Source organism: Bombus terrestris, chromosome 3 (assembly GCF_910591885.1).
Source record: "Bombus terrestris chromosome 3, iyBomTerr1.2, whole genome shotgun sequence".
In the NCBI taxonomy this organism is placed as follows: domain Eukaryota; kingdom Metazoa; phylum Arthropoda; class Insecta; order Hymenoptera; family Apidae; genus Bombus; species Bombus terrestris.
In genome coordinates, this window is record NC_063271.1 from 10,894,013 (window position 1) to 10,918,809 (window position 24,797).

At 32.3% G+C, this 24,797-nt stretch overlaps 1 protein-coding gene across 7 annotated transcripts in view; it reads left to right on the forward strand.

Annotated features, from left to right (window-relative positions):
* Positions 1-24,797, forward strand: part of LOC100642240 (protein alan shepard) — a 45,917-nt gene that overhangs the window by 14,642 nt on the left and 6,478 nt on the right. For 3 of the 7 annotated variants that reach the window (XM_048404259.1, XM_012321162.3, XM_012321161.3), the window contains exons 2-5: positions 18,516-18,968; positions 20,264-20,478; positions 20,644-20,702; positions 20,817-20,962. In XM_048404259.1, coding sequence (XP_048260216.1) covers positions 18,516-18,968; positions 20,264-20,478; positions 20,644-20,702; positions 20,817-20,962 — 873 coding nt within the window. Of the gene's footprint in view, positions 1-18,515; positions 18,969-20,263; positions 20,479-20,643; positions 20,703-20,816; positions 20,963-23,341; positions 23,348-24,797 lie in introns of all 7 variants that reach the window. The other 4 variants (XM_048404260.1, XM_048404261.1, XM_012321163.3 and 1 more) reach the window with 4 other exon arrangements.

Sequence of the window (24,797 nt, forward strand, 5' to 3'; positions counted from 1 at the left end):
CCAAAGCTGGCTATGACGTTCTGCAATGTATATTAATGCATTTTGTACTATGTAATGCATCTTTGCATATAGCTTATACTATAATAATCTATAATATAGTAACTTATAGTAGAAACTTATACGCCTCTGTATTAAAATTTAATTTAACAAGATATACGTTATTGGTGAAGATATAGTCAGATTATGAACAGATATTGGAAGCTTATTCAGCTTATTCAGCTTTCCGCATTTTTATTTTCATAAAATGTTGAAAGCAATTTGTATTACAAAGGGCTTTGATCTTCTCTAATTAAGTTCTAAAGGATTTTAATAAGACCTACCTACATTGAACAGCAAAGAGAAAAACGCTGACTTTTTCTCTAATGATTTCACTCTTAAAGGATGCTATTCTTATACGCTAATTAATATTTTTAAAGAAAACTAATTATAAAGTTTCCAATAATTATAAATCAGACAGGGAACAAGAGGTATCTACAAACTATAATATATCTAATTAGATTAATATCTTATGCCTTACGTGTCTTCTATATCTGTGTCATTATATTCTACTATTGCATCACTCTATTGCCATCTATCAATTTATATATAGAAATTATTAGTTCTTATTTCTTCCACCAGATCAAAGATGCTGCCCACAACAATAATACTTTTCTGATGAGCAGAAAAGAATCCAGTTATAGAGGATTAATTTATTGCCACCATAACCTGGATCACCTGACCAAAGAAAGGAGATGATATGATGATGGTTTAGATTTGAAGTACGATATTTTCTTTCTTTAAATTTTCTTTGCGGCTCTCCAATGACTGGCTTAATTAGAATAACTCAAATATGATGAATCTCAGTGGCTACTACTGCAACAATAATTACTATATTTAAACGATCCAATCTAAACCTAGGGCAATATATGGTGGTATTACGCTAGAATGTGATACTATTATAAATTATGTAAAATTCGGACGGCAGTAAACGTGTTAAATTTATCAAATTTCTAAATTTCCACTTTACAAACTTAAAAATCAATAAATATTATGCCGCTTTCCATCGAGTAATTCCGTCCATAAATCATAGGTTTCCTGTAATACATGCTCTTTAAAGGCCATAAATTTCTCGAATACGAACCGCAGAATGGATCTTTCAGGACGTAATTCAATACGAATAGTTAAAACTAGTGACGCGCAGAAGTCCGATCTACCTGGTGAAAATCCGTAGAATGCGTCTTAACGACACAAAATAATACTTTCTGCTTAATCGTTGGCGTACGTGCGCGTAACGCGCGCGCAGCGTGTTACGTATTTGTGGTATGCGAGCAATCATTCTATTCCGACCAGACCGAGTTCTGCGTCGGGTCTTGAATTATTACGTTAACGCGAGTGTAGCCGGAGCTTAAATACTGCACCGGCGTAATAACCGGCGACACGTGCATGAATCGGAACGTTTCTGAGTTGAAATTCCTGTTTTGAACGTTGTAGGTAATTGCATTTTGGAATAATAGAGACACGCCAGAAATCGTTGTTGTTGATACATTTGAAAAGCGCGCCTCTGTAACTGACTCGTGGTATGGTAAGATATATATGATACGTTGTTAACGAAATATGTATCGATACGAAATATAAAAATAACTAGATCAACGATTTTCAACTTTTCTCGTTTCGTGACATGCATAAACTAATCATTAAAATTCTGCGGCAAACCAAAAATACATTTGGTAGACGACAAGGTGTTCGCATCGGACGGCTATTGTTTTGACTATTGCAATTTTTTTATTTGGCGACTAAAAGGAAAAGTGGTTAGTGTCCCTGATTAAATAGTTAGGTACATTGGATGAATATCGCTGGATTAGGTTGTTCTAGGGGAAAATGTAAATCGGAAGCATTTTGGTATTCTTCGTACCAATTTTCTTTGTCCTTATTAATCGTTTCGTATTCAATGTAATAATTCGTTTTTCAATTGGCAAATTAACAAAATTTAATGAAAGCATTATTACAAATGTCTCGAGAAAAACTATTTATCTTCTTCTCTATTGTAAATGAGTTTTACTTATGAAATGAAATGCTACGGAATAATTGCGAAGAGGTACATGATAAAATATTAACAAAATCAATTAAGGTTATTATATAAATCTCAACTTATGCTTTATCAACGTTTAACACCATTCTCCATTTAAAGTTTCATTAACATAATTACTGTACGATCGTCAATATTTATGTCATTTTTATGACTCAGTCCTTTAACTGTAGTGTAGATAGGGGTAATTAAAATTAACTGTTGTATTCGTTTGAGGTAGTTGCGAAATATTACTTCAATAACCGTATCGGTACTAACTGTGAAAATTTTAACGTTCTGCGTGCAGACAGCTTCAACTGGTTATACGACGTTGCCTCGATTCAACCTCTTAGGTTTTTCTCATAATCTGTAATCGTTAGACTGTGAATATTTATACATTTGTGGAAAATATCAAGATGTAAATATCTAAAATGTATAGAGTGCACGTAGTATGAAAAAATAGATAAAATATGTAAAATAAGTAGCTCGTTATTACATTTGGTAGGTGAACCAAATCTCTACATAAATCTCACTTTTTTTGGGCTACATCTATAAAAATATGAAATTAAACAAAAATTCGCAGTTTAGTGATCGTTTATGTTCAATAAAACGAAAGCATCAAATTTTCCAAATTTCATGTGTAGACCAATGCAATAGAGAGATTCACAGTGATTCGTGTTTTTCTCTGTTATTGCCACGCATTTTTATCATACGAAATCTCTATTCGTTCCCGTCGCGGACTTGTTATTTTCATGATCGAAGTTAACGGGCAATAAATAATGTCGTTACGCTTCCGTCGCGTACGAGAGTTGGTTTTAACGCAAGAATAAGCTACGTCGTAGTCAAATTTTGTTCCACGAAACCTGTTGATCTGGGAATGCATCCAAAATGTCGAAGGACGCGAGACGATAGACTGCATTCATTGATTTTTTATGACATTTTCTGACGACAAAATAGTTTGAGTAATGCGTTTTAACAATAGCCATTGACGATCATTGTACGAAAATAGGCTACATAGTCTAAAGTTATCGTGCAATATTATTTGGTAAAATTATTTTTAATGAAACATCTACTAGAAAATCACATTTGCCTTAGAATTATAGTTTTAGAAACTCAATAAATTATGTCAATATTCACCTAATTGAACATAATTCTGGTCAAGTAAATTTTATAAATTCTTAATACTGTGTTTGATGGAGTTCTGGCTACGAGACGATCTAGTTGATAATTTATAATATTTGTATCACTTGTATAATAATTAGTAAAGAAGTATCTTTATACGACTTTTCGTTAAATTTGTTTACAAAAGATTGTAATTTTGCCTTCTAAACACTGATGAATCTCAACCGGAATATTCTATCAGAATTATTCGATTCGATGTGAAAAAATTAAAAATGAAATCCTCACCTTACAATTTTATATTTTATTGTTTTTGATATTACAACGAATACTTTTCAGGCTATTCTAATCCAAACCATTCTCATAACCATCAAGAGATACGTATAAAGTGATACTTTTTAAAATTAACATTTGAATACGTTTATACACAACGATTCGTACAAGAAATTAATGTCGCGCTCGTAACTCGATCTACTCGTAAACACAGTCGTAAATTCATGCAAGTTTTTCCGCTAACAATAACGATATACGATCGACGGTCCTATGTAGAAGTGAACGGTAATTAACGATTTCCACGATTTGTCGGTTCTACCCCGGTAAATTTCGCATAGTTTCCACGTAGTCGGAGCGCCATTAAGGCGTCTGGAAGGAAACGTTAGCAGTCGAGTAATTAATTTCGTATTAGTCATCGGAGTCAGTGAACTTGGTATCTCGCCGGCCGACAACGGCTGCTTTTTCGTTTCGAACAAACGGCTGCCTCCGCTCTGTTGGCTGTTTTCTTCCGCGCCTCCTAACGAATTGCCAATCGAAACAACTTTCAGTATCAATTTTCATTCGTATAAAATTCATACTAAGTAGCGTCCTGAAAAATTTGAGAAGGATTTTATATTCTGAGAATTATAATAATTGATACTGAAATCCTATTACGTTTACTAATGCTATTCTGATACGATATTTCTAAAATAAAATTTTTCTGTAGGAAATGTTACTATATTTAAGAAGCAAAATATAGTATATTGCTGTATCGTGTATCATTCCGAATATTTGGAAACGTGTCAACGCGTTAATCGTACTTATCGAAATAAACATTGAACCTATTAAATTGTAGCTGATAATTTGTAGCATTTTACGGATTTTCTTCTACTTCTCTTATTACATATGTTCTTATACATTAAGACGTGTATGTTGAAAATCTTATTGCTTTTAAAATTCTTAAATGCGACATATTTGAATATTATAATGATTAAAACGTGTACCTTGAAACACTCATCTCATTTTCTACGCTTTATTTATTAAAAATTACTATTTTTCATTCAACATCGCCTTCTATGAATATTATATAATTACTGACGAACGCAAAGAACAAATTTAGGCTGCGTTAGTTGAGAGAGAAAAAAATAAGAAAAATATGGCTCATATATAGTGGTGCCTAAAAGAAGGAGTGCATCGTTTAAGTTTAAGCCATTCGAGGCTACGAAGTTTTACATATTGCAAAACGATTCATAGCAGCTGATTCATTTTTATGTACTGACGACCCTGTTCGCAAATCATTCGCTTTTTTGCTTTAATCAACTTTGATCTGAAACCAACGACAGTTTTCAGTTTCATGCACTTTATTCTAACGTTTACATACTCTAATATATTGACATTAACTTTTTTCGTAAAATGCATATATTGCATAGATACATAGTAATAAGATGTACGTGGTATACCATTGGATTTTATTGGATCAAAAGTTATACGAAAGTGTTAATTTCTACTTCTACTTCTACTAAAACTTCCATATAACTTGAAAAAAGAAGAACATAAACTTAAAGGGAAGATTATTTATGATTTATGAATAAGATATATTAATTAAAAATTCTTCGTAGAGAATTCCAATATAAAAGAATATTCTTTTCCCTGCATCACTCGATGGTAGTTTCGTTAAAAAACGAAAGTCGATTTACATAAGATTGAATTCGCTACTGGAATTCGATTAGTTAAGAATATTTTCTTCTTCTTTTTACTTAGAGTTGATAAAAATCACTGTGAAGCAGGCATCGTGCGTGAATGATCTTTTCATAGACAGAGAAAGAATTAACGGTCGCGAGGAAGTCACGATTGGTGTTCACTAGGTTTTGCCGCACGTTTACCGACTGTGTAATTTCAAATAAACCACCACGTCTTTTGTAACTTTCACTACGTACTGCTCGTGGTTCATAACGCCCTTATCAGATTGACTTTCTGTTCCGCGAATCGCCGGATCGATAAGAAAAATGCGGACGAAAATAGTCATAAATAACCGATCGTTACTTAGGTATTTTATTTTTGATATTCTTTCTCCTTTTTCTATTAGAATCTTAAAGTATCGCAATTTTCTTGTATCAAGATTTAGAGGTAAATTACAGAGTTTAATGTAAATTTATATTAAAACTCTTTCATTATAATCACATCTAATCAATGTACTTATGTGCGAAGGGACTAGACAAAATAGTGCTTAGTGAATGGCTTGTAGATTGTTGAGATTGTTCGACAGTAATTAATAGATTGGTGAATGTTTATACGTTTATGAAAGATATAAAAATACACGCAATGCATATATCATATACGTAGAATATATACAATATCTGAAATATAATAAATGTAACAGAGCTTGAAAAAAATTAGAATTTGCATAAGCATCCACCATCTAATGGTTTTGCTAAAAACCGTTGTTTCTAACAAAATGTTAAACGAGCAAGAAACATATGTAATAGTGCATCAATGTTTCTCTTTAAATACGTATCTTATGTAGTATATTAGAGCTTTTTGTCTCATTTGTTGAGCGATATAACTGTAGTGTTTTTATATATAAAGCTTACATTTCACTAATCTCGCTTTCTTTTTTCTGTTTCAGGTAAGTTTTTGACCATGACCAAGACAACACATATTTACTCGCCCGATTACATTAGGTACGCCTATATCTTTACTTAAATCCTCTGTCATATTTAGATTTCCACATAATTAAGCGCCTATCATGTTAATACCATTGAAATGACTTTAGAATTTCGAAGGCGTCATAAGAAATTACCTGGAGCGTTTAAAAAGTTTGTAAAATGTTTATGCAGAAAAAATTCTACACGATAACGTCGTTCTCGTGCAACAAAGTATTCAAATAACGTTGGCCGGTCGGTCACGATACGTGACTTCATCAGCGAATGTCGAGGAGAAAATATTTTCAACGAAGAGTGTTATTAAAAAGTACGTTCTCTCTATGCAGACGAACTGCGATATAGCACGCATACTTTTCCCTTGATGTGAAAAACTTGAACGTGCTTCCCAATGTTGTCTGCGATAGACTTATTTACAGATTTTTATCATATCAAAAGCTTCCTAATTTCGTGAAACAGTTTCGTCGAATTTCAATCAAGTTTTTGTTAGAAATCTTCTCATAAATTATCCTCGTGCATTTTGTACTTGAAACACAGACAGGGAAAGAGCACGGTCAATCGGAAGGTAAACGTGTTGGTATTGTACACTCGCTTGCCTCGAGGTCGACCTTGCTGGTACAACGATCTGAAAGTAATTAATTGTGTTCTTCGGCGTGAAATCCTACTTTGTATTCCGTGGCTCGCTTGGTATCGTTGAAATTGTCCTCGATTAGTCAGTCTACGAACGTTTCCAAAAACATATGGCTGGGCAGAATATTCAGATTTCTATAGTCTGCTCTCGATCTCTTCCCTAAAATTCAATATCGATTTGATTAATTTTTTCCCTATGTGTTTGAAGCTATTGGAATTTTATATCCTGCAACTTTTGGGATCTAAAAGAAAGTTCAATTATCGATAATAGATATGATACAGAGAGCTATTCGAATGTAAAATAACCTAAAGTTTAGAACATGAAGTTATATGTGTATGTATGTGTCTTTCGGTGAAATACGAAAGGAACAGCAGAGCGTGTCACACCGTGTTGCGTGAGTGCGTAGTGTACGTAGTGTACGTATTTTCTCAAGGTGAAGAAACGGAATGTCCGGTATGCGTTGGCAAAGAGGAACTCTTTCGCAGAGGGATGAGCGAGCCTGACGACTGGTTCCCTCTTACCTGCTCCCCTCTGCCACTTTTCTTTTCCCGTCCTCTCTTGACCATTAAGGCCGTACGCGCATGCGCATGCGCATCCACGCGCATCCGTCGATGTTTAGCGATGGGACTGATTCGATTTGTTCTTGAGAGCTATAAATGATGAAAGTTTACCGATTTTTTACTTGTTATTTCTGATTTTTCCACATATGGACCTTTATCGACATATGGATTATTAATATAGAATTTTTAATCAGTTAATTTTATTAATACTTTATTTTATTATTATGTTATTTTTGTAACTATAGTATATGTATATAGTTGGAGACAAAAACTAGTGGATTGGTAATGGAAATAGATATCAATGAAGTTTAGCCGAATTAGTACTAGTGTTATATACTTAAACTTTCTTTGTATATATCTTTATAACATATAGATTATTTAGTAAATAATTAGAATTAATATTTAAATTCTTATGTGTACAAGCCATATTTCACGGAACTTCATTACTACCTATTTCTACTACATCCACTTATTTTTATCGTCGACTGTGTATGAAATATAAATATGCAAAATAATAACAAATAAATAAGTAATATGTTAAATAGCATTTACTAAAATAATCAAACAATCAATGCTGGTAATGCACACGAGGATATTGGTCCCATCGCTAGATACATGCACGCCAGCGCTGCGTGAAACAGTCAGTGACGTATCAGGCGAGACAGTAATGGAAGATATCGAGCACTTTTGAAAGTTTCATTTTTTCCTACTTCAAATGTAAAAGTATGTTTAATCTTCCTAGAATATCGTACACAATAACCTCTTTCGTGTGAAAGTCATACCCATCATAATTTCAATATGTAATGTTTCCCAAATGTATTATAATAATACAAAAGTGTTGAAATTTACTACTATTCTAAATATACAAATTGCCACTTTAAAACTGCCACTTATAAGCGAGTAAACTATTCCATGCTATGATGTTGCAGCTCTATCGGGCAGCTAGTTGAGCGTGCCGCGAAGAGTAAAGTTGATATAGGAAAAATGAATTTCTAGATGGAGTTAACGGCGTGTTTGAAACCGAGAAGCGGACACTCCGCTACTGCGTGAGAGTAGTTTGAGTATCTACCTGTACGGTCTATATCTGTTACCATGTTCACTGACTGCATGCATCTTGGCCGTGAAGCAGTAAACGGGATTAAAGCGAGTTACAATCCTAACGCACGGTAAACTTTATCGGCTCGCTTCATCTACTCGCTTCTATGACTCTCTTTTATGGCAAATTTGTTGCCGCATGTTGACTACGGAATTCAATTAAACTCGTGCACGTTGATCGTTACACGTTAAAACAACCTTGAAAGTGTTTTTATCAAAGAAACTAGCAATTCTGTGATGACAGTCAATTGAAAATTTCAAATTTGCCGCGGTAGAATTTCATTAGAATGTGGCGTGATTTCACTAGAAAAAAAATTGGTAAAAGCTATAGGAATTTCTCTTATTTTATTTGTAATCACTATAGTAATACTACCTATGTATAAGTCCTTTTTAGATTTTTATTTGGTGGGTTCAAGGAAAATAAGAAGCATAAAAAATAACAAAACTACTAATTGATCTGCGTCACTTATCACTGGATGATGATTTTTATCATACGTTGAAATATCTCTTCGGTGTACTGTTCATAATCTACGGCAACGAATCTTTGGTGGGCCCCTTCTGATCTCGGTAAAAAGAAAAAACTATCGTATTTGTAACGTGAATCCGTTTGCTAATAGAGCGTAACATTCATGCGAGATCTTGCAACTGACGCTGTTTGCCCTGGCATGGTATGTGGGACATCCTGATTCCTCTCAGGACCTGCTGTGGGATGTATTAACATAAAAGAAAGTTCGGTCCATGTCATATCCTGCGAAGATGCTCTATCTTTAATCCGCTTCGTACTGGAATTTTTTTTAACAGCAGTATGCCCTGTCTGCTGTATTTCGAAAATTTGAAACAATATTATAATAATAAGAGATACTTAATATTCTAAGTTTAAAAAATTAAAAATTTGGTAATTTATTTCCTTGGGAACTTCATAAATTTGGTATAAATAAAATTACACACTTAGTTGTTAGAATACTGAAAAATATTATTAAAAGTATAAAATTATACTTAAGTAGTGGCTGTATGAGTAGAAATTTTGAAAACAAAATAAAGGTACAGGAAGTTGTGAGATAATGATGTTAAATATATCTGCCCAAGGAAACAAGGCATTGCTTGAAGTTAATCATCAATTAGGGGACTAACTGTGCTAGATATTCCAAATGATACGATGTTATTAGACATTATCGACGTAATATAAGAGACACATTGGCATCTCTTAAGTAGTCAGGATTATCTTACAAAGTATCTCATGTTACATTTACTTTTGTATAAAATTAGTGTCTAAAAAATTAGCTTGTTCAGTTTGAACCAAGCAGGAACTTGTTATAAATGTAAAAGAAACGAAACGTTCTTGTACAATAAGAAGTTTACAGAATTTACTAGAAATCAGAAATAATGAAAGAATTTTAGTACAAACATAATTGTATATTTTTAGAGAAGTTAATTTTTATACTTTTAGTATCAATTCCCAATATATCTAATTACAAAAAGTAGAATTTCAATATTCTAGCACTTAATGTGTAGCACATTGAAGTTTTATTTAAGAACTTTTACTAAGCAGACAATGATTTATTACTTGCTATGTTTCTATATTTAAATATTTTAATGTAACCTTTTTATCAAGAGAAATTTAGATTCTACTAAAATGTTATTTTTTCCTGTAACGTGTTAAAAGAAATTTAAATCTAGATAGAGAAATCTAGGATAAATGATATCGATGAAACGTATTTTACAAGGAATTAATGTAAATATTTCTGTCACGGTGAATATGATGTAGATTGATTTATTATCACCGAAAACTGTAATTAGTTAGCAGTTCATTGATATCAAAATTGCTTCATAAATCGTAAGACTGAAGTATCGCCACTCAAATTGTTCCAATAGGAAGTATAGATTCTCGAACGGCTATCAGTACGTTGTTTTACATTTTTATGAGTTTTCAAACGTGACGATGTAATTGTTGTAATTGTTGTAATACATGTAAATGTACATGTAATTGTTCGTTGTAGCACAAGATCCCGCGTTCCTTCATAAATCTATCACTTGATTACATCAACTTAGGTTGTATTTTAAAACATTTCTGACGCTTTGATAGAAAGCGGAGAAATATTGCACAACTCGAGATTTCCAAAAATATCAAATTGCAGGTATTACAAGTTAGGAAATAGAGTTATCATATTATGTGTTTAAATTTCTGTCAGTAAATCTAATTAGCACAAACTTAATTATCTTAAGACAAAACAAATCAATCCATGCAAATTATTTATTACCTATGCATTCAATTTCTGTTTATATAAAATTCTGCCAGTCAAAAGATCTTCTCTGTTTAAAAAGATGATTTTTTTTTTAAAGTTATATTTTTACTTTATTATAAGCATATATTCTATCTTTTTTAGTGCAATATATTTTTTATATTTATTTGTATAATCTCTTTTTAAAATGTTTTTATGATTTAATTAGTTACAGAATTGAAAAAGTGTTATCAAAACAGATTAATGAAAAAAATAGGGTGAAAGACTGTTTTAGAAAGTGATTACGAGAGTTGAGAGTTTCACATATGCATACTGGACGACTCGATAAGAATTCCCCACCACTATCATTTATCAGTGACCTCGTACAGTCACGCCTCTCTGATAAGAAGAAAGAATCACCAATTCCTGTATACATATATGTATGTACTTACCTCCTCCCTTTATTTCTGCTTTGTGCATCGACCATCTCGTTTGTTGCTATTGATTTTAAGAAATCCTATTCTCCTTTATAATTTGTTATATATAAATAGTCTTATTTATGAATAGAAGTAAAAAATTTCAAATATATTTAAAGGCTATCAACTTTTAAACCATATGTTCTGTAATTCTTTTATCTTTTGTAATTATAATTCTTCATAAGTATATATTTCGAATTTTTTCTTCATTATAATTTGTTTTAAATAATCTTCCTTTTAAATATTAAAGAACTAATGAATAGATTGTCAAATAAGCAAATCAGAGGAAAAGTCAAAGGTTAAATCCATAATTTTTATTTATACGTGAATGCAAATTGCATCTCTGCAGACAATTCTTTATTTCAATGCTATTCCCTTCCTCTTTGCTATTTCGTTTTGAAAGCGGAACGAGTCTGTGGCAAAGATAGCTTTACGCGAGCGTTTTCAAACAACGATGATGCGTAAAGTAGATAGTAATGTCATTCGCTGGAAAATCGTTATTTTTACAAAGTTGAAGGAAGCATCGACGTCTGTGCATACCAAAGTACTCTCCACGTACACAAAATGTACTATAATGCTTTCGTAATCTGTCATTTTCCTTGATCAATTCAAGCTATAAACTTGATGTTTGCCATAAAATATCTACGTATATTTGCCCTCCTATTTGTTAAGGAATCATTAAGAAGGATCACGAAAACTTCGACAAATACGATTTCGCTATTTTGGAATGGAATAACGTGATTAATTAAATTGAATTTTTACTCTATAGCAATAAATACGCAATTAATATTAATATCAAAAGCTCATAACTAATATTAAGTAAATATAACAAATAAAAAAATAGGCAAATAATATTTGAGTTACTGTCAGTTAACTGAAACTAAATAAATTGCATTAATTATTTTGATTCTTCAAAATTAAATAGACTTTGAAATGTGTTTAAAGTAGCTCTAAAGTTTGATGATCATTATATTATTCAGAGTCAAGGCAAGTTTTTAATAAATTGTATGAATATCAAGAAGATTATTCGGATCTTGAGCACAATTATCCGGCTGAGTACTCCCGTGATCTCGTTAAGGTTTGCAGTAAATGCAACGTTTATCTCCTCGTTGCTAATCATGAAAAGTTTGCAAACTTATGCCAATGATAATGTCATTGGAATTCATCGAAGAAAATGTAGTCGTCTTATAACGTGCTGAACCTTTACCATTTCCTTCTTCTTAACTCGCTAGACTCTTTAACGGGTTTTAATGACTACTTATAGAAATGAGAATGTAAGTTGTAAATTATTCGAGGTGACACAAATATCAGTGCTTCCACCGACTGCTTCCATACCGTAAGCTTCCTAGTGGTTTCTTCTCTTCAAAATTTGTTTTGGAACTTCTAATAATAAAAATTGCAATGGATTATTGCCAGGTTCTTGAAGATATATATTATAGCATAGTAATATTAGATAGATAATTATATCAGTAATAATATTCAGATTTCAGTTAAACTTCAAAATAATGTTGTAACAAATTTGTACACTCAACAAGGATTCATTCGATAATAGAAAATATAATTAAAATGATATACCTCGTAATGTATCCGTTAAAGAAATTATATGAACATAATATAATAATTATGCAAGTAATATTTAGGTCGCATTTAAACTTCAAAATAAAATTGTGACCTCAACGAGGACTTACTCGATAATCTAATAAAACAATAAAAAAGCATATATCACGTGATGTATTAATCAAAGAAACTAATACGATTATTTATATATTAATTTTAAACCCAGTATATATAACATACTTCTTTTAACTATTCGTATTAGCAATTAACATCAATGAAGATTCCTAACGATGAATGAAAAAGGCGCGTGCAAGGCTCCAAAGATGGGTGTGTGGAGGCGTCTGTGTTCATCGGTGACAATGGAGGACCGGCATCGCGGTGCTTTAACGGAACGGAACGATAACGAGACAGACGATTTGCCCGTAGATGCCGCCGGTTCAATTGAACGGCATGCAGACAACGTGGCCGTTGGTCACTGCGAAATAGAGAACGACGTGTGAAATGGGTATCGTGATGTACCGACCGGATGCCACTTCCTGCTTATCACGTCTGCGCATCATTGTAACGTGTACTGTACCTAGCGATGGGAATAAGACGATTCGAAGCCTCTCGAGACTAAGACTCACCCTCTATGATTTCGACTTGTCCACTGCGAGACTTTACAATTTTCTTAATGCCGCCAGTTCTTAATACGCATAACAGTTTTTATAATTGCAATGGCCTTGTATAATCTGATGATTTTATTAGAAAAGAAGTATCTAGGATTTTATTAAAGAAATATCTCAAAAGAACTGGCGGAAACTTTGAAATTATACGAGTGTTTATTGCATAATTATTTATAAGAGACAAAGATCAATGAGGAGGAAGCGCTTTAATTCAGTTTGGACCTGTCATAAAGCAAATATGTATGTTTTCCTCATTTCTACCAGTCTTGTCCACTTGATATCACATGGAGAAAAAAGGAACATTAAAGGTGGTGGATAATGTAGGAAGTAGCAAAGTCGATATGCAAGCGTATCGGTAAGCAGTTCCCGATAGATCTGATCCATTAACGCTTTCTTCTTCTTACCAGATGTAGATAACGTTTCATGTGTATTTAAAAATTTGAATAACAAGGGTTTAAAAACAAATCGCCCGCACAGAAGCGTGAAATAGGACTTCTCTGTGTTTACTAATAAGGTAGGGAGGAAGACGGGAGGACAGAGATCGGCAAGTAGTACAGGAAACAACAACAAGGTTCGAGTTTCGTGATAAGTGATTTAAAGTCGTGATTTTCAGCTCTGGTGTCACTTGCCAACCGTTTGCTACTCTCTCTTTTTCTCTCTCTCTTTTCTATTCCCTTCCATGCCTGGTTGGCTTTCATCTCGTTCTCCAACAAACGGTAAACCGTGTTATCACAACTATGCCAAAAATGCAAATCAACGAGTGAGGCCTTTCTAAAGAGGTTGGAATGCAACGCGCTCGAAAGTCCTGGAAAGGCCTGTCCTGCGATTGCGACAGATGCAATGGCGGTCACACCACCACGAGGAAAGTCCTTCGTGATCGCGACTGCAATTTATTTTTGATGTTGCTTAACAATCAACCGCCCATAGAAAATATATCAACGACAGCAAGCTTTTGATTATTTCGATGAGAAAATTATCCGCCCAATGAGATGATGCCGCAAGTGATCCTGCGAGTGTTGATCGACGAAGGAAACACGTCCCCTTCTTTTTCATTTACTTAGCCACACTACTTTCTCATTTTATATCTAGTTACACTACTTCTTTTCGATTTTGTTTTCTTTAGCACTTATGTGGGCCATCATTATTGAGTCATTCAAGATCATAATACTTTAGAGTTAGATTATTTAATTTTTAATTTAGTTTTATTTTATTATTAACCTATATCACGGCAATAGAGTACAAAATAACATTAAATGTCCTAAGATTTTATTAATCATAGATAAATTATTATGGTCATCTATATATAACCCAATGATACTATTTGAGAGTTAAATAAAAGAATTAAGTCATATCTCTATGCGATAAAAATGGTAAATGTCATGAAAATTGATTAGCTATTGTGGTACACGTTATCTACTGGGCCCTCTTGTACACAATTTAACTAATATTTTTAGTAAAATTTTGCAAATTACAAGATATACGTACGTTATTACTATATATAGACTTTTATATCTATAAATTCCTATTCGTATAAATATAATTAAAAAGATATAATCTAGACAGAAAATTATTTTATTTACTAAATATTATAGAGTGCTATATCTTTCCTTGTCAACAATTTCTGTTCCAGAATATTTACAAATAAAATAGGTACAAAATTTCGCAACTGCAAAATACTGTCAGTTTATTCGCCTTGTGCCGTTAGGAATTAACATTTTCTAGAGAATCCTTGTGAAGTTTTCATTAATTGCGCTTGGAACTTGTTACAAGTAAAATACCGTTATCTTATCGTTACATAAGTAATCGTAATGCTGTTTCGAATTTGCATCAATGAGAAATGAACGAGCTTGTCGAATATGAGAAACGTTTTTACAATCGTTTGTAACGAGACTTCTCTATATTATTAGTATTTGATAGTGCCATTATGTAGAGGTCAAGCGCGATAGATAAAAAGCCTGTACTTACAATACATGTTCACATATATATGTGTATAAGTTACTTCTTCCTACGTGAATATATCTTAGAAGATAAGTGATGAAAAACAAAAAAGAATTGATTCGATAAACGTTAAACCCCTCGAACGATATTGTTTGAAGACATACTTTAACGTATGTAAACGAACCTATGTACGTTTACCATATTATTCCACTATTCTTTTTAAGCTTGAATTATTTTTTATTTATTTAGCAAATAATAATTTAATAGAAATAACTATTGTTCACAATAATAATAAACAAATAATATTCTTTTAATTTGTATACATTTTTATTGAGGCATAGGTCAGTAAAACAATTTATTTCAAAATAGAATTAAGGAAAAGCTTTATATTTAACGAGTTAGTGTAGTCATTTTAATTATAATAGAAACAAATTTTATTAATTCTACGTAAATTAGACATTATTTTTAATGTGTAATTACGTTCATTATGTATTCAAGGATGTGATAACATAGTCAACATGCAATTTTTGATAATGAAAGATTCTGTTAACTAATGAATTTTAAATCCATTTGAAAATAAAGAAATGAATTCACGTATGAAGTTCAATGTTACAATATCACAGTGTGATAGTGTCACATTTTCTTACATATAGGTATAAGTGGTATATAAGATGAAACATCTAAGAAATAAAGATTTTATTAAAATGATAAATATGATTATCAAAAAATTATTGTAAGTTCGCAACAATGCTTCTGCATTAGTATCATCTTGTTGCGCTACGTCGAAGATGTTGGTGAATTGAAAATAATTGTGAAAAATTTACGATCTAAAACGTGTATATTATAAAAGTATATTGTCAAATCTAATTGAATTATATTTAAACCTGATTAAAAATATAAAATTATTGCTTAAAATCTAAACATTTATAAAAACAAGATATCTTCACCTAATAATGCCGCAAAGTCGTAAGAAGTAGTTACACAAAAATGACGAAATGTCATACATCATTAAAAGATATCGAGTATTAAAACGCCAAAAGTTCCTTATTAAAAGTAATGGTTTAGTAGTAAAAATTTTTCGGAGTATTTCGCGAGACGGATAAAATGATTTCACGTATTATAGACCGCAGAACAAAATTACGCTCTATAAGACCGTAATAAAACCTGTCTGGAGTCCAACGGAGTCCAACTATGGGGAACAGCAAGTAATTCCAACATTGAAATACTCCAACGCTTCCAATCGAAAACGCTAAGATCCCTAATAAATGCACCCTGGTATGTTACCAACAAAACAATCCACCGCGACCTCAAGATACCTACAGTCAAAGATGAAATACACAAGTCCAGAAGCAGATATAACGCAAGAGTCAACAACCACCACAACCCATTAGTCACCCAACTACTTGACACGATAGACCAGATCCGCAGACTAAAAAGAAAATACCGTTTAGATTAAATCCTTAGATCCTACTAGAACCAACAATATAAAACTATTATAAACCATGTCATTGTATCACGCCAAATGAAGTTACTGAAAATTCTCAACGAAAATTGATTGTAAATATTCTAATAAATATAAAAAAGAAAAACGTATTATAGACCAGTGGAGGCAGAGCTGTGAATTCGGTAATTTTTAACTGGACACATCTGGAGAACAACCTTCGAATATCCCTCTCTCTTGTTTCATGTATAATACGTTTCCTACGTTACAATTAAGGCCTATTTGTGAACACATTTATCTGGCAACAGACCAACCGATTGTGCTTACTGTTGGTACGCGGACTTACAAGAGTCGTTGTAACGTGTTTGCTAAAGACATTAACTGACACGAATTTACTGTGCAAATGACTAATTAGGATGGCGTAGCGCAGCGGCTAAATGTGAGTCCGTTTGTGTATACGCATGCGTATATATGTTCTCCACACAATATCGTTTACAGAAGTAATGCTATGATCTTTACTGTGGAAGAGTCGAAGAAAATTAGCGTAGATGTGGTTACAATGAAAAGAAATGTTGCGGGGAAGTTTTCTGTTTTCACCGCAAATAGTAATTGTATCGTTACCACACAAATCTCAGGTAGAGCGCAAACTTCTTTTCTTTTCCTTCCTTTCTGTAATGAACCAGTTGTCTATTCTCACTTTGCCACAATAATATACTCAAGGAGATATTAATCATCCTGAACGATTTATCTCTTGGGTGACTCGCGTTAATCTCTCTGCCGACGATCACGATTTCGCTGCGATCACGTTGGAAAATGTTACAGTTCGCGTGACTCTGTCTTCAATTACGATTGTACGTTCTGTATTCCTGTGCCGCGAAGCTAAATTTAGAGGCCAACTGTGCCTAAAAAGATTTGTGTGTGGTACCGTGACTGTGATTGAATTCGATGTAACCAGATATATTTTCGTTTCGTCGAGTAATAAAAGAAGATTAGTATTGTTATTAATAATATCAGGCAATATCGGTGCTATTGAACTTTTTGAAAACTGATTTTCCCATATGGTGACATGGCTCAAGAGTGGCCTCTTTCTGAAATACTATTCTTCGACAGCCTGTATCGGGATTCTCATCAACTTTTTGCAAAACGATTTCGATTCTCCAAAGTCTTGAAAATTGCCTTTTATCATTTCCGAAATTTTTAATTAATGTAGGAAACTGAACACATTACTGGTTGGATGTCTGTGATCCAGAAAACCTTCTTTATATAATAAGGTCTCTAATATTTGCAGCCATGTTTATTAGAACCTTTTCGCCTGCTTTGATGAATGGTATATGAAGTTTGGCATCAACTTTTTGAAACATCTTGTATAAAATGTTCAAAATATAGCACTTGTTACAATATTTGGTTCTATTGTTTGAATGAAAATTAAAAAAGAAAATACTATTCATAAAAATATGAATTTGCATATAAATGAAGAGTAAGAGAAAAAAACAAGCAAAGTTCATTTTTCTTGATTTTTCATTTTATAACAGAACTATCAAATCACAATGATTATAATGTTCAAAATTTTTTCCATAAGATAGCATTAAAGATGTAATTTACTGGTTAAAATCATTGAATGTCCACTTCGTACTGGAACAAAACACAGAAATAATTACTGTAAAATAATTAATATTTTATTGATCATTGTTTTTTAGAATATCTAAGTAATGTATAAATTTTAGAATAATTTTTTCAATAAAGCTATTTCGTAACATTTCTTATTTTTCTCTCTTCCCTTTCAAATATGTTCACTCTACTGACAAATCAATAAACAGAATTGAACGATCAAAATGTACTTGTTTGTTACCTGTTTCAGGGTACGAATGGTCCTAGACCGGCGTACGTGGGTGCTAATAATGGTAATGCCGGTGGCGCCGGGGGTGGCGGTGGTGGTGGTGGAGGCGGCGGCGGCGGCGCTACGGGCGGTGGCATCGGTGTTGGTCCGGCGAGCGGCGGTGGCGGTGGAGGTGGAGGTGGTGGTGGCGGCGGCGGTGGTGGAGGCGGGCATGGATTGAAAGGGAACACCGGCGGCGGACCACGAGGTGGGAACCCTGTGCAGTATCGCGCGAGCAGTGCAGCGGCTTGGGGCGCAGCGCCGCCCTCTCATGCGGCTGCGGCTGCGGCTGCGGCGGCGGCTGCCTATCCACCGTACACGCGGTATCCAAGCGCAGCGGCTGCAGCTGCGGCGGGCCAGATGCCTGTCGGAGCACAGCAACTACCGCCTACGGCGAATCCTTACGCCACCGCCACCTACGCACAGCACGCGTCGGTAAGTCCTCTCCTTTCTTTCCTCATCAGCTAGAGCTTTATACCATTCGGAACTCATGCCGTTTTCCTGTAACGAACTGTTTTCGATTTGAACATGAACTGATTCTTTAATTCTATCGATTGGCATATGGACAAATAGGTTGTTACTTTAAGACTTTAAACATTGTACGTCAAATTGTTTGTTGTTTATTCGAATACAAGTGTGATTTATTAGCTGGAATGTTTAGCCTCTTTATACATATGAACTTAAGGAATGATTGATGTTTTTATCGAGAATGCAATGGTGAATTTTAAACTTCAGTTTAACAGATGGGATTTTGAATTATTTGTGGGTAAGGTTAATCGTTTTATGAAGAGAGGGTGACGTTCGTAGTCGGCTTACGTGCAGTTTGATGGTTAGAAAATGGTTGGGTAGTGCAACAAGGTAACCTATAAAGTATGCGCGGAGTGTCTTATGATAATTGTAGATCTTCCCTTTTTCTGTGTAAACTATTTAATTTAGGTATCTGTGATATTGTAAAATGAATATATTTGTAGGCAGGAGAAAAGTTACGATTTTGCGCAGCGAAAGGATTAACCCTTTCTCAAACCGGGTGGGGCCGTGACAACTCAGCACAGTTCTCGTGCAAACGATGTGCGATTTCTTCTCTCATTTGTTTTTCCGATCTTTTATTAACATTTATTCTTTTCTGAACTCGCAATGTGTCTCTTCAATTGATTGTTCAAAAAATGTATGTACTTCGTATAGAATGATACATAGATCTTCGTTTCTCTTTTATTGTAGTAGTGGTATTATGTTTTACCGGCATAATTATAAAGGACACGTTGAAAGTAAAAGAAAAGCTTTATTCTCTGGCAGTATATAGATAGAGGGCGTGATAAAATAAAAAATTATCACGTGTTATATCATGATACTTTTAATCTTTTCTCGTACCGGGTGGGGCTAGTATACTTTTATAATTTTTGATTACCACGTTCGATACCTTTTTTCATCAAGTTGAAATATCAGACGTTTTTTTTTTCTAACAGAATAGTATTTAATTTGAATCATATTTCGTTATTGTGTATTTATTTATTGTTTGCATATTTTTAAATTTTTGTATTAAGTTCTATTGCTTAAAAAATACTAATTGTTAATATAACTAAAAGCTTTTAATGTATCTAGTCCTAAAAAAATTTTTATAAAATTTTTTCTAAAATAATAAAATATGCATGTTTTACTATTTTGTTTATATATTTATTATGTTAATAATGATTTTTATTTGTTTTTAATTGTATATTTTAACTGTATTACAGTATGGTGGACAACGGGTACCTACAGCTTCCTCTCCAGCTAACACTAATAGTAGTTCCAGCAGTGCTACCGGCAGTCGAAGTGGGACAATGAGTACAAGTCTTAGCAATAATGCTATACAAGGACAACAGGCAGAACAGCTATCAAAAACAAATTTGTATATTCGTGGCCTCAATCAAAATACAACTGACAAGGACCTTGTAAACATGTGTTCTCAGTAAGTCATTCGTGCAATTAGTATTTTCTGTTAATATCTGATTGGTAGTTTATTATTATTTGAATTGATTGTCAATATAACTTTAACTTCTAATAGAATTAAAAGACATTGAATTTTATTTATAGTGTGGGAGTGTGTTGTTTCTAATACATTGTGTTTTTGCAGATATGGAACAATCACTTCTACGAAGGCAATTTTGGACAAAAATACGAATAAGTGTAAAGGTAATTAATTTTTCTGTTATATTTTTGTTTTTATCATTTATTTTTTATTAACTATGAATTCAACGTTACTACTAACTGGCTTTGCTAATTGATATTGTAATTGTTGTGTTACAGGTTATGGATTTGTAGACTTTGAGTCACCAGTGGCGGCAGAGGGTGCTGTGAAAGCACTGGTCGCCAAGGGCATCCAAGCGCAGATGGCGAAAGTGGGTATCTGGTTGCTCCCTAGACTGCCCAGTGTACGTTGGTTGTGCATGCAAGTACAGTAATACCAGAGTAACAGTAAACTCCTTTTCTTTCTTTTCTTTTTTCTTTTCTTTTCTTTCTTTCTCTTTCCCCTCTTTTCCTGCTCTTTTTTATGTTTTTTCTCTTTTTATTTCCTATTTCTGCGTTTCTACTTTTGTCTATCCTATTCTAAAATCCATCTATAGTCCTCTTACATTTGATCATTATTACAACCCTTATGCTCTCCCATTGATATATCAACTATTAAATGCCATTAATTTGAAAAAGATTTTTATTCCTGTACTGCTATGATAAATATGTATACAGTACAGTACTTTCATGCATTATTTATCATATAATGTTGGATAAAAAAGTACTGAAATTCTGATCACAATAGATATCATGGTTGTCTTTCAGTGATCGAAGTTTTCCAATGAAATGATTTTTAAAGTTAGATTCAACAATTTATTTACAATATTTGTTTGCTAATAGCAGTATTTGATTACAGTTATGATATATAAGTTATTATTATTTATTTTATTAACTATAAAAAATTAATCAAATTGTTATGATAAATAGTAGATGTCAATATATGTTTTGTATATATGCTGTATATTGTTCTTTTTAATTTTATGTTTAAATTCCAGAAAAATTGTTATTAATAAATATTTTACTACTAATAATGAAGTTCTTTAAAATGCTGTTAAATTATTCACTTTTGTTATAATAGCTGAAAGACAAACATGGCATCATCGTCTTGGCATCATTGCTCTGCTCTCAGCCCCTCTAGAAATGCATAGAGTTTGTATCTTGACAAGGATGTTTAGTATCTTATAATCGTTGCGTTTTGTAGAAAAAGTATTTTTAGTATAGAGATGTCAGATTAAAAGAAAGTGACAGGTTTTGGAAGATATAAAAAAAATTAGAACTATTTAAATTTACTGACAAGTGAGAAGGGATTTCAAATAAATTTATAAACTTTCATATGCGTAAGATTTATCTTTTAACAACAGAAAAATATTGCTGCTAGAGGGGTGGTATTATACACAAATTATATTTTCATTGATAAAATTCAAAAATATTTTTTTATGATACAAATGTTCGTAAAGGTAATATGACTAGTATAACATTATATAATTGTATTATCAGTGAAAATATAGTAGCAGGCAATTATGCATATTTTGAGATAAAAAGAAGTACTATAAAGTTCTTCCTATTAGAACCTATCTCACTTGTCTGAAAATCTCTAGTTTTCACCAGTTCTCTGCCATTCTGTCTTATATACCTACCAAACTATCGATGCTTGTTGCTGTACCTCGGCCACAAACTGCTGATACTGCTGTGTCAACACATTTATAATTCGTGTCTGAAGATTGCATTCATTTCAGCACTAAATCAAGCCTCTAGCAAATTATTCTAATGTATTCAGATGTCTGTGTCTGTGTCCTATGTAAAAAAAAAGAATCAGTAGCTTATTGTCATACTAAGAAAAATTCTAAAATTCTTTAGAATACTCCATTAAAATTGCTTTTAAGTGTGGTAGTATACTATACTACATGAATAAAATACGGTATAGTTTATCTTATTCTTTGTGCAATCTGTCAAATGTTATGTGTCTGTCTCTTATTCTAACGATGTGTAAATATTAGAAAAGATCGCTTATATACATTTAGTTTAAAAATTTTTTCACTTTGAATTTTCTTTATTTGTTTTTATCTACGTATGCACATTGCCAATAAAAAGTACTGGTTCCTGCCTATATTTATTGCTAAATAAAAGACTAACTTGGAATGTTTCTTCTAATCTGGCCGCGGTAAAAGCACGGGGTGCCATCAGCAGCTGTGATGATGTCAGTCGCATGTGATATGATATAACTAAACAATGTACCCATTATTAAATGTATTCAGGGTACATGGTATTTACTTACCAGTTAGTGATGCTATGCGAAGATCAGGTGCTATCTTAATCCTGGGGTGTTGGTTGACTCTGATTGACACACTTGGCTTGATTAATAAAGTTTAACCGGCACACCAAACAAGTTTAGGATGTGTATTTGGGAATTTCGAAAAGTCTTTAGCAAGAACTTAGTACACTATAGTTACAGAGAATTGTTAAAGTTTCTAGTGATTTACTGATTAAGTATCATGTATAGAAATATGTATAAATTATTTTTAAAATCCTTTATACACATTCATACTTGATTAATTAAATCAATTTATTGAGATACAAAGTCATTAAATTACATTATGGTTTTATCATACATATATGTATATGTGTTTATATGCATACATATATGTGTATATGTATATTATATTTTTTAAAAGAAATATATATATACATATATAGATGCCATAAGCTTAGCTTATATCATAATGTTTTCATTATTTATTTTTTTGTTTTAATGCATTCGCAAGATTGAAGTAAATTGTCGTAAAGTATAAGTATATTCAAGTAACTGTAGAGTTGATTGATTTTTGAGAGAAATGGTGGATCTCAAAATATGCTTGAGGGTGCATAAATATCAAATTCGAATTCGAGTTAAGTTTAGTGTACATATATCTTTTTGCTTTTTGTTCTCTACATATGAGAATCGTAAGCAAGAAAAACTTGAGCATGAACACATGTATATGTATGTGTATATATTTTGGAAACATATTTTAATAACATTGCAAGATATTTGACTCACTTTCATTTCTATCTTATAATATAACTGTATATATGTGAACATGCCTGTGCTTTTTTGTTATGCTTGTATCCAACAGTGTGTCATATGTGACTGAAATTTTATTAATGCTTTGAATGGTTATCCTCAGTATTGTTTATTATAAACAATTAGTTAGCTTGCATTACTTATGGTACTGGTTATTTATCATATAAGAATATGTGATTCCTAAAACACAAATTTATAAAAAATAATAGAAAGATAATATAATTAGAAAAGAATTATGAATATTCTTTACAAAAAAGTTTACTTGTAAAGAAAGATACCTACTGTTACAAATATATATTTTACACAGTTAACAAAACAATGTAAATCTAACAGAAACCACGTTCGAGATATCATTTAATATAAATGATTTAATTGGAAAAAAGAAAAGGATATAATAATTGATAAATACGTTCTGGAAGAATGTAACAATTTATTATTTGCATTAAATAAACGATGTTTGCACAGGCGAGATTCACTATTGTGGTTTTTTGTGAATTCATTAGTTGCTTCTTGACTTTTAGGTCATTATTATGCATTACTAAATTTTGAATGCAATAGGCACATATAGATTGTAAATTTTATATACAATTTAGAAAAAAAGAGTTCCGTTATGAAAAATCGAATGCGTGTGAGCATGCTTTGTACATAAATGCAGTATATATTTGATGTCAATATTAGTTTTAAGCATCCATAAAGCAAATTTGGAGAACCACCACAATATGGTAAAGTAATGCCATGAAGCATGATAATCTTTCAGTATAAAAAATAATAATTATTTTAATTCATAACAAATCGTTTTTTGAATATTTGTTCATTCTTACATTCAATATTAGAGTAAAATAATTGTTATAGTTTAATGCTCTCCTTTAGTAGTATCTTGTAGATTTATACAATTTTTTTCATTATTTTTATTAAAATACATTGACAAGTTATATGTAAGAAATTTTTATGATTACTGTATACAATTTTAGTTCGTTGAATTTCTTGCATCATTGTATATATTGTTATGAGGTTTAATTTTGAATTATCATTTTAACATTCCATGTGAATGTGTATATACAATAGAAGTGTATTATGAGACATTTTAAATGAACACTTATAACGAATATCATCATAAAAAATGCAAGGAATATAAGAAATCTGTAATATTGACCTTGTAA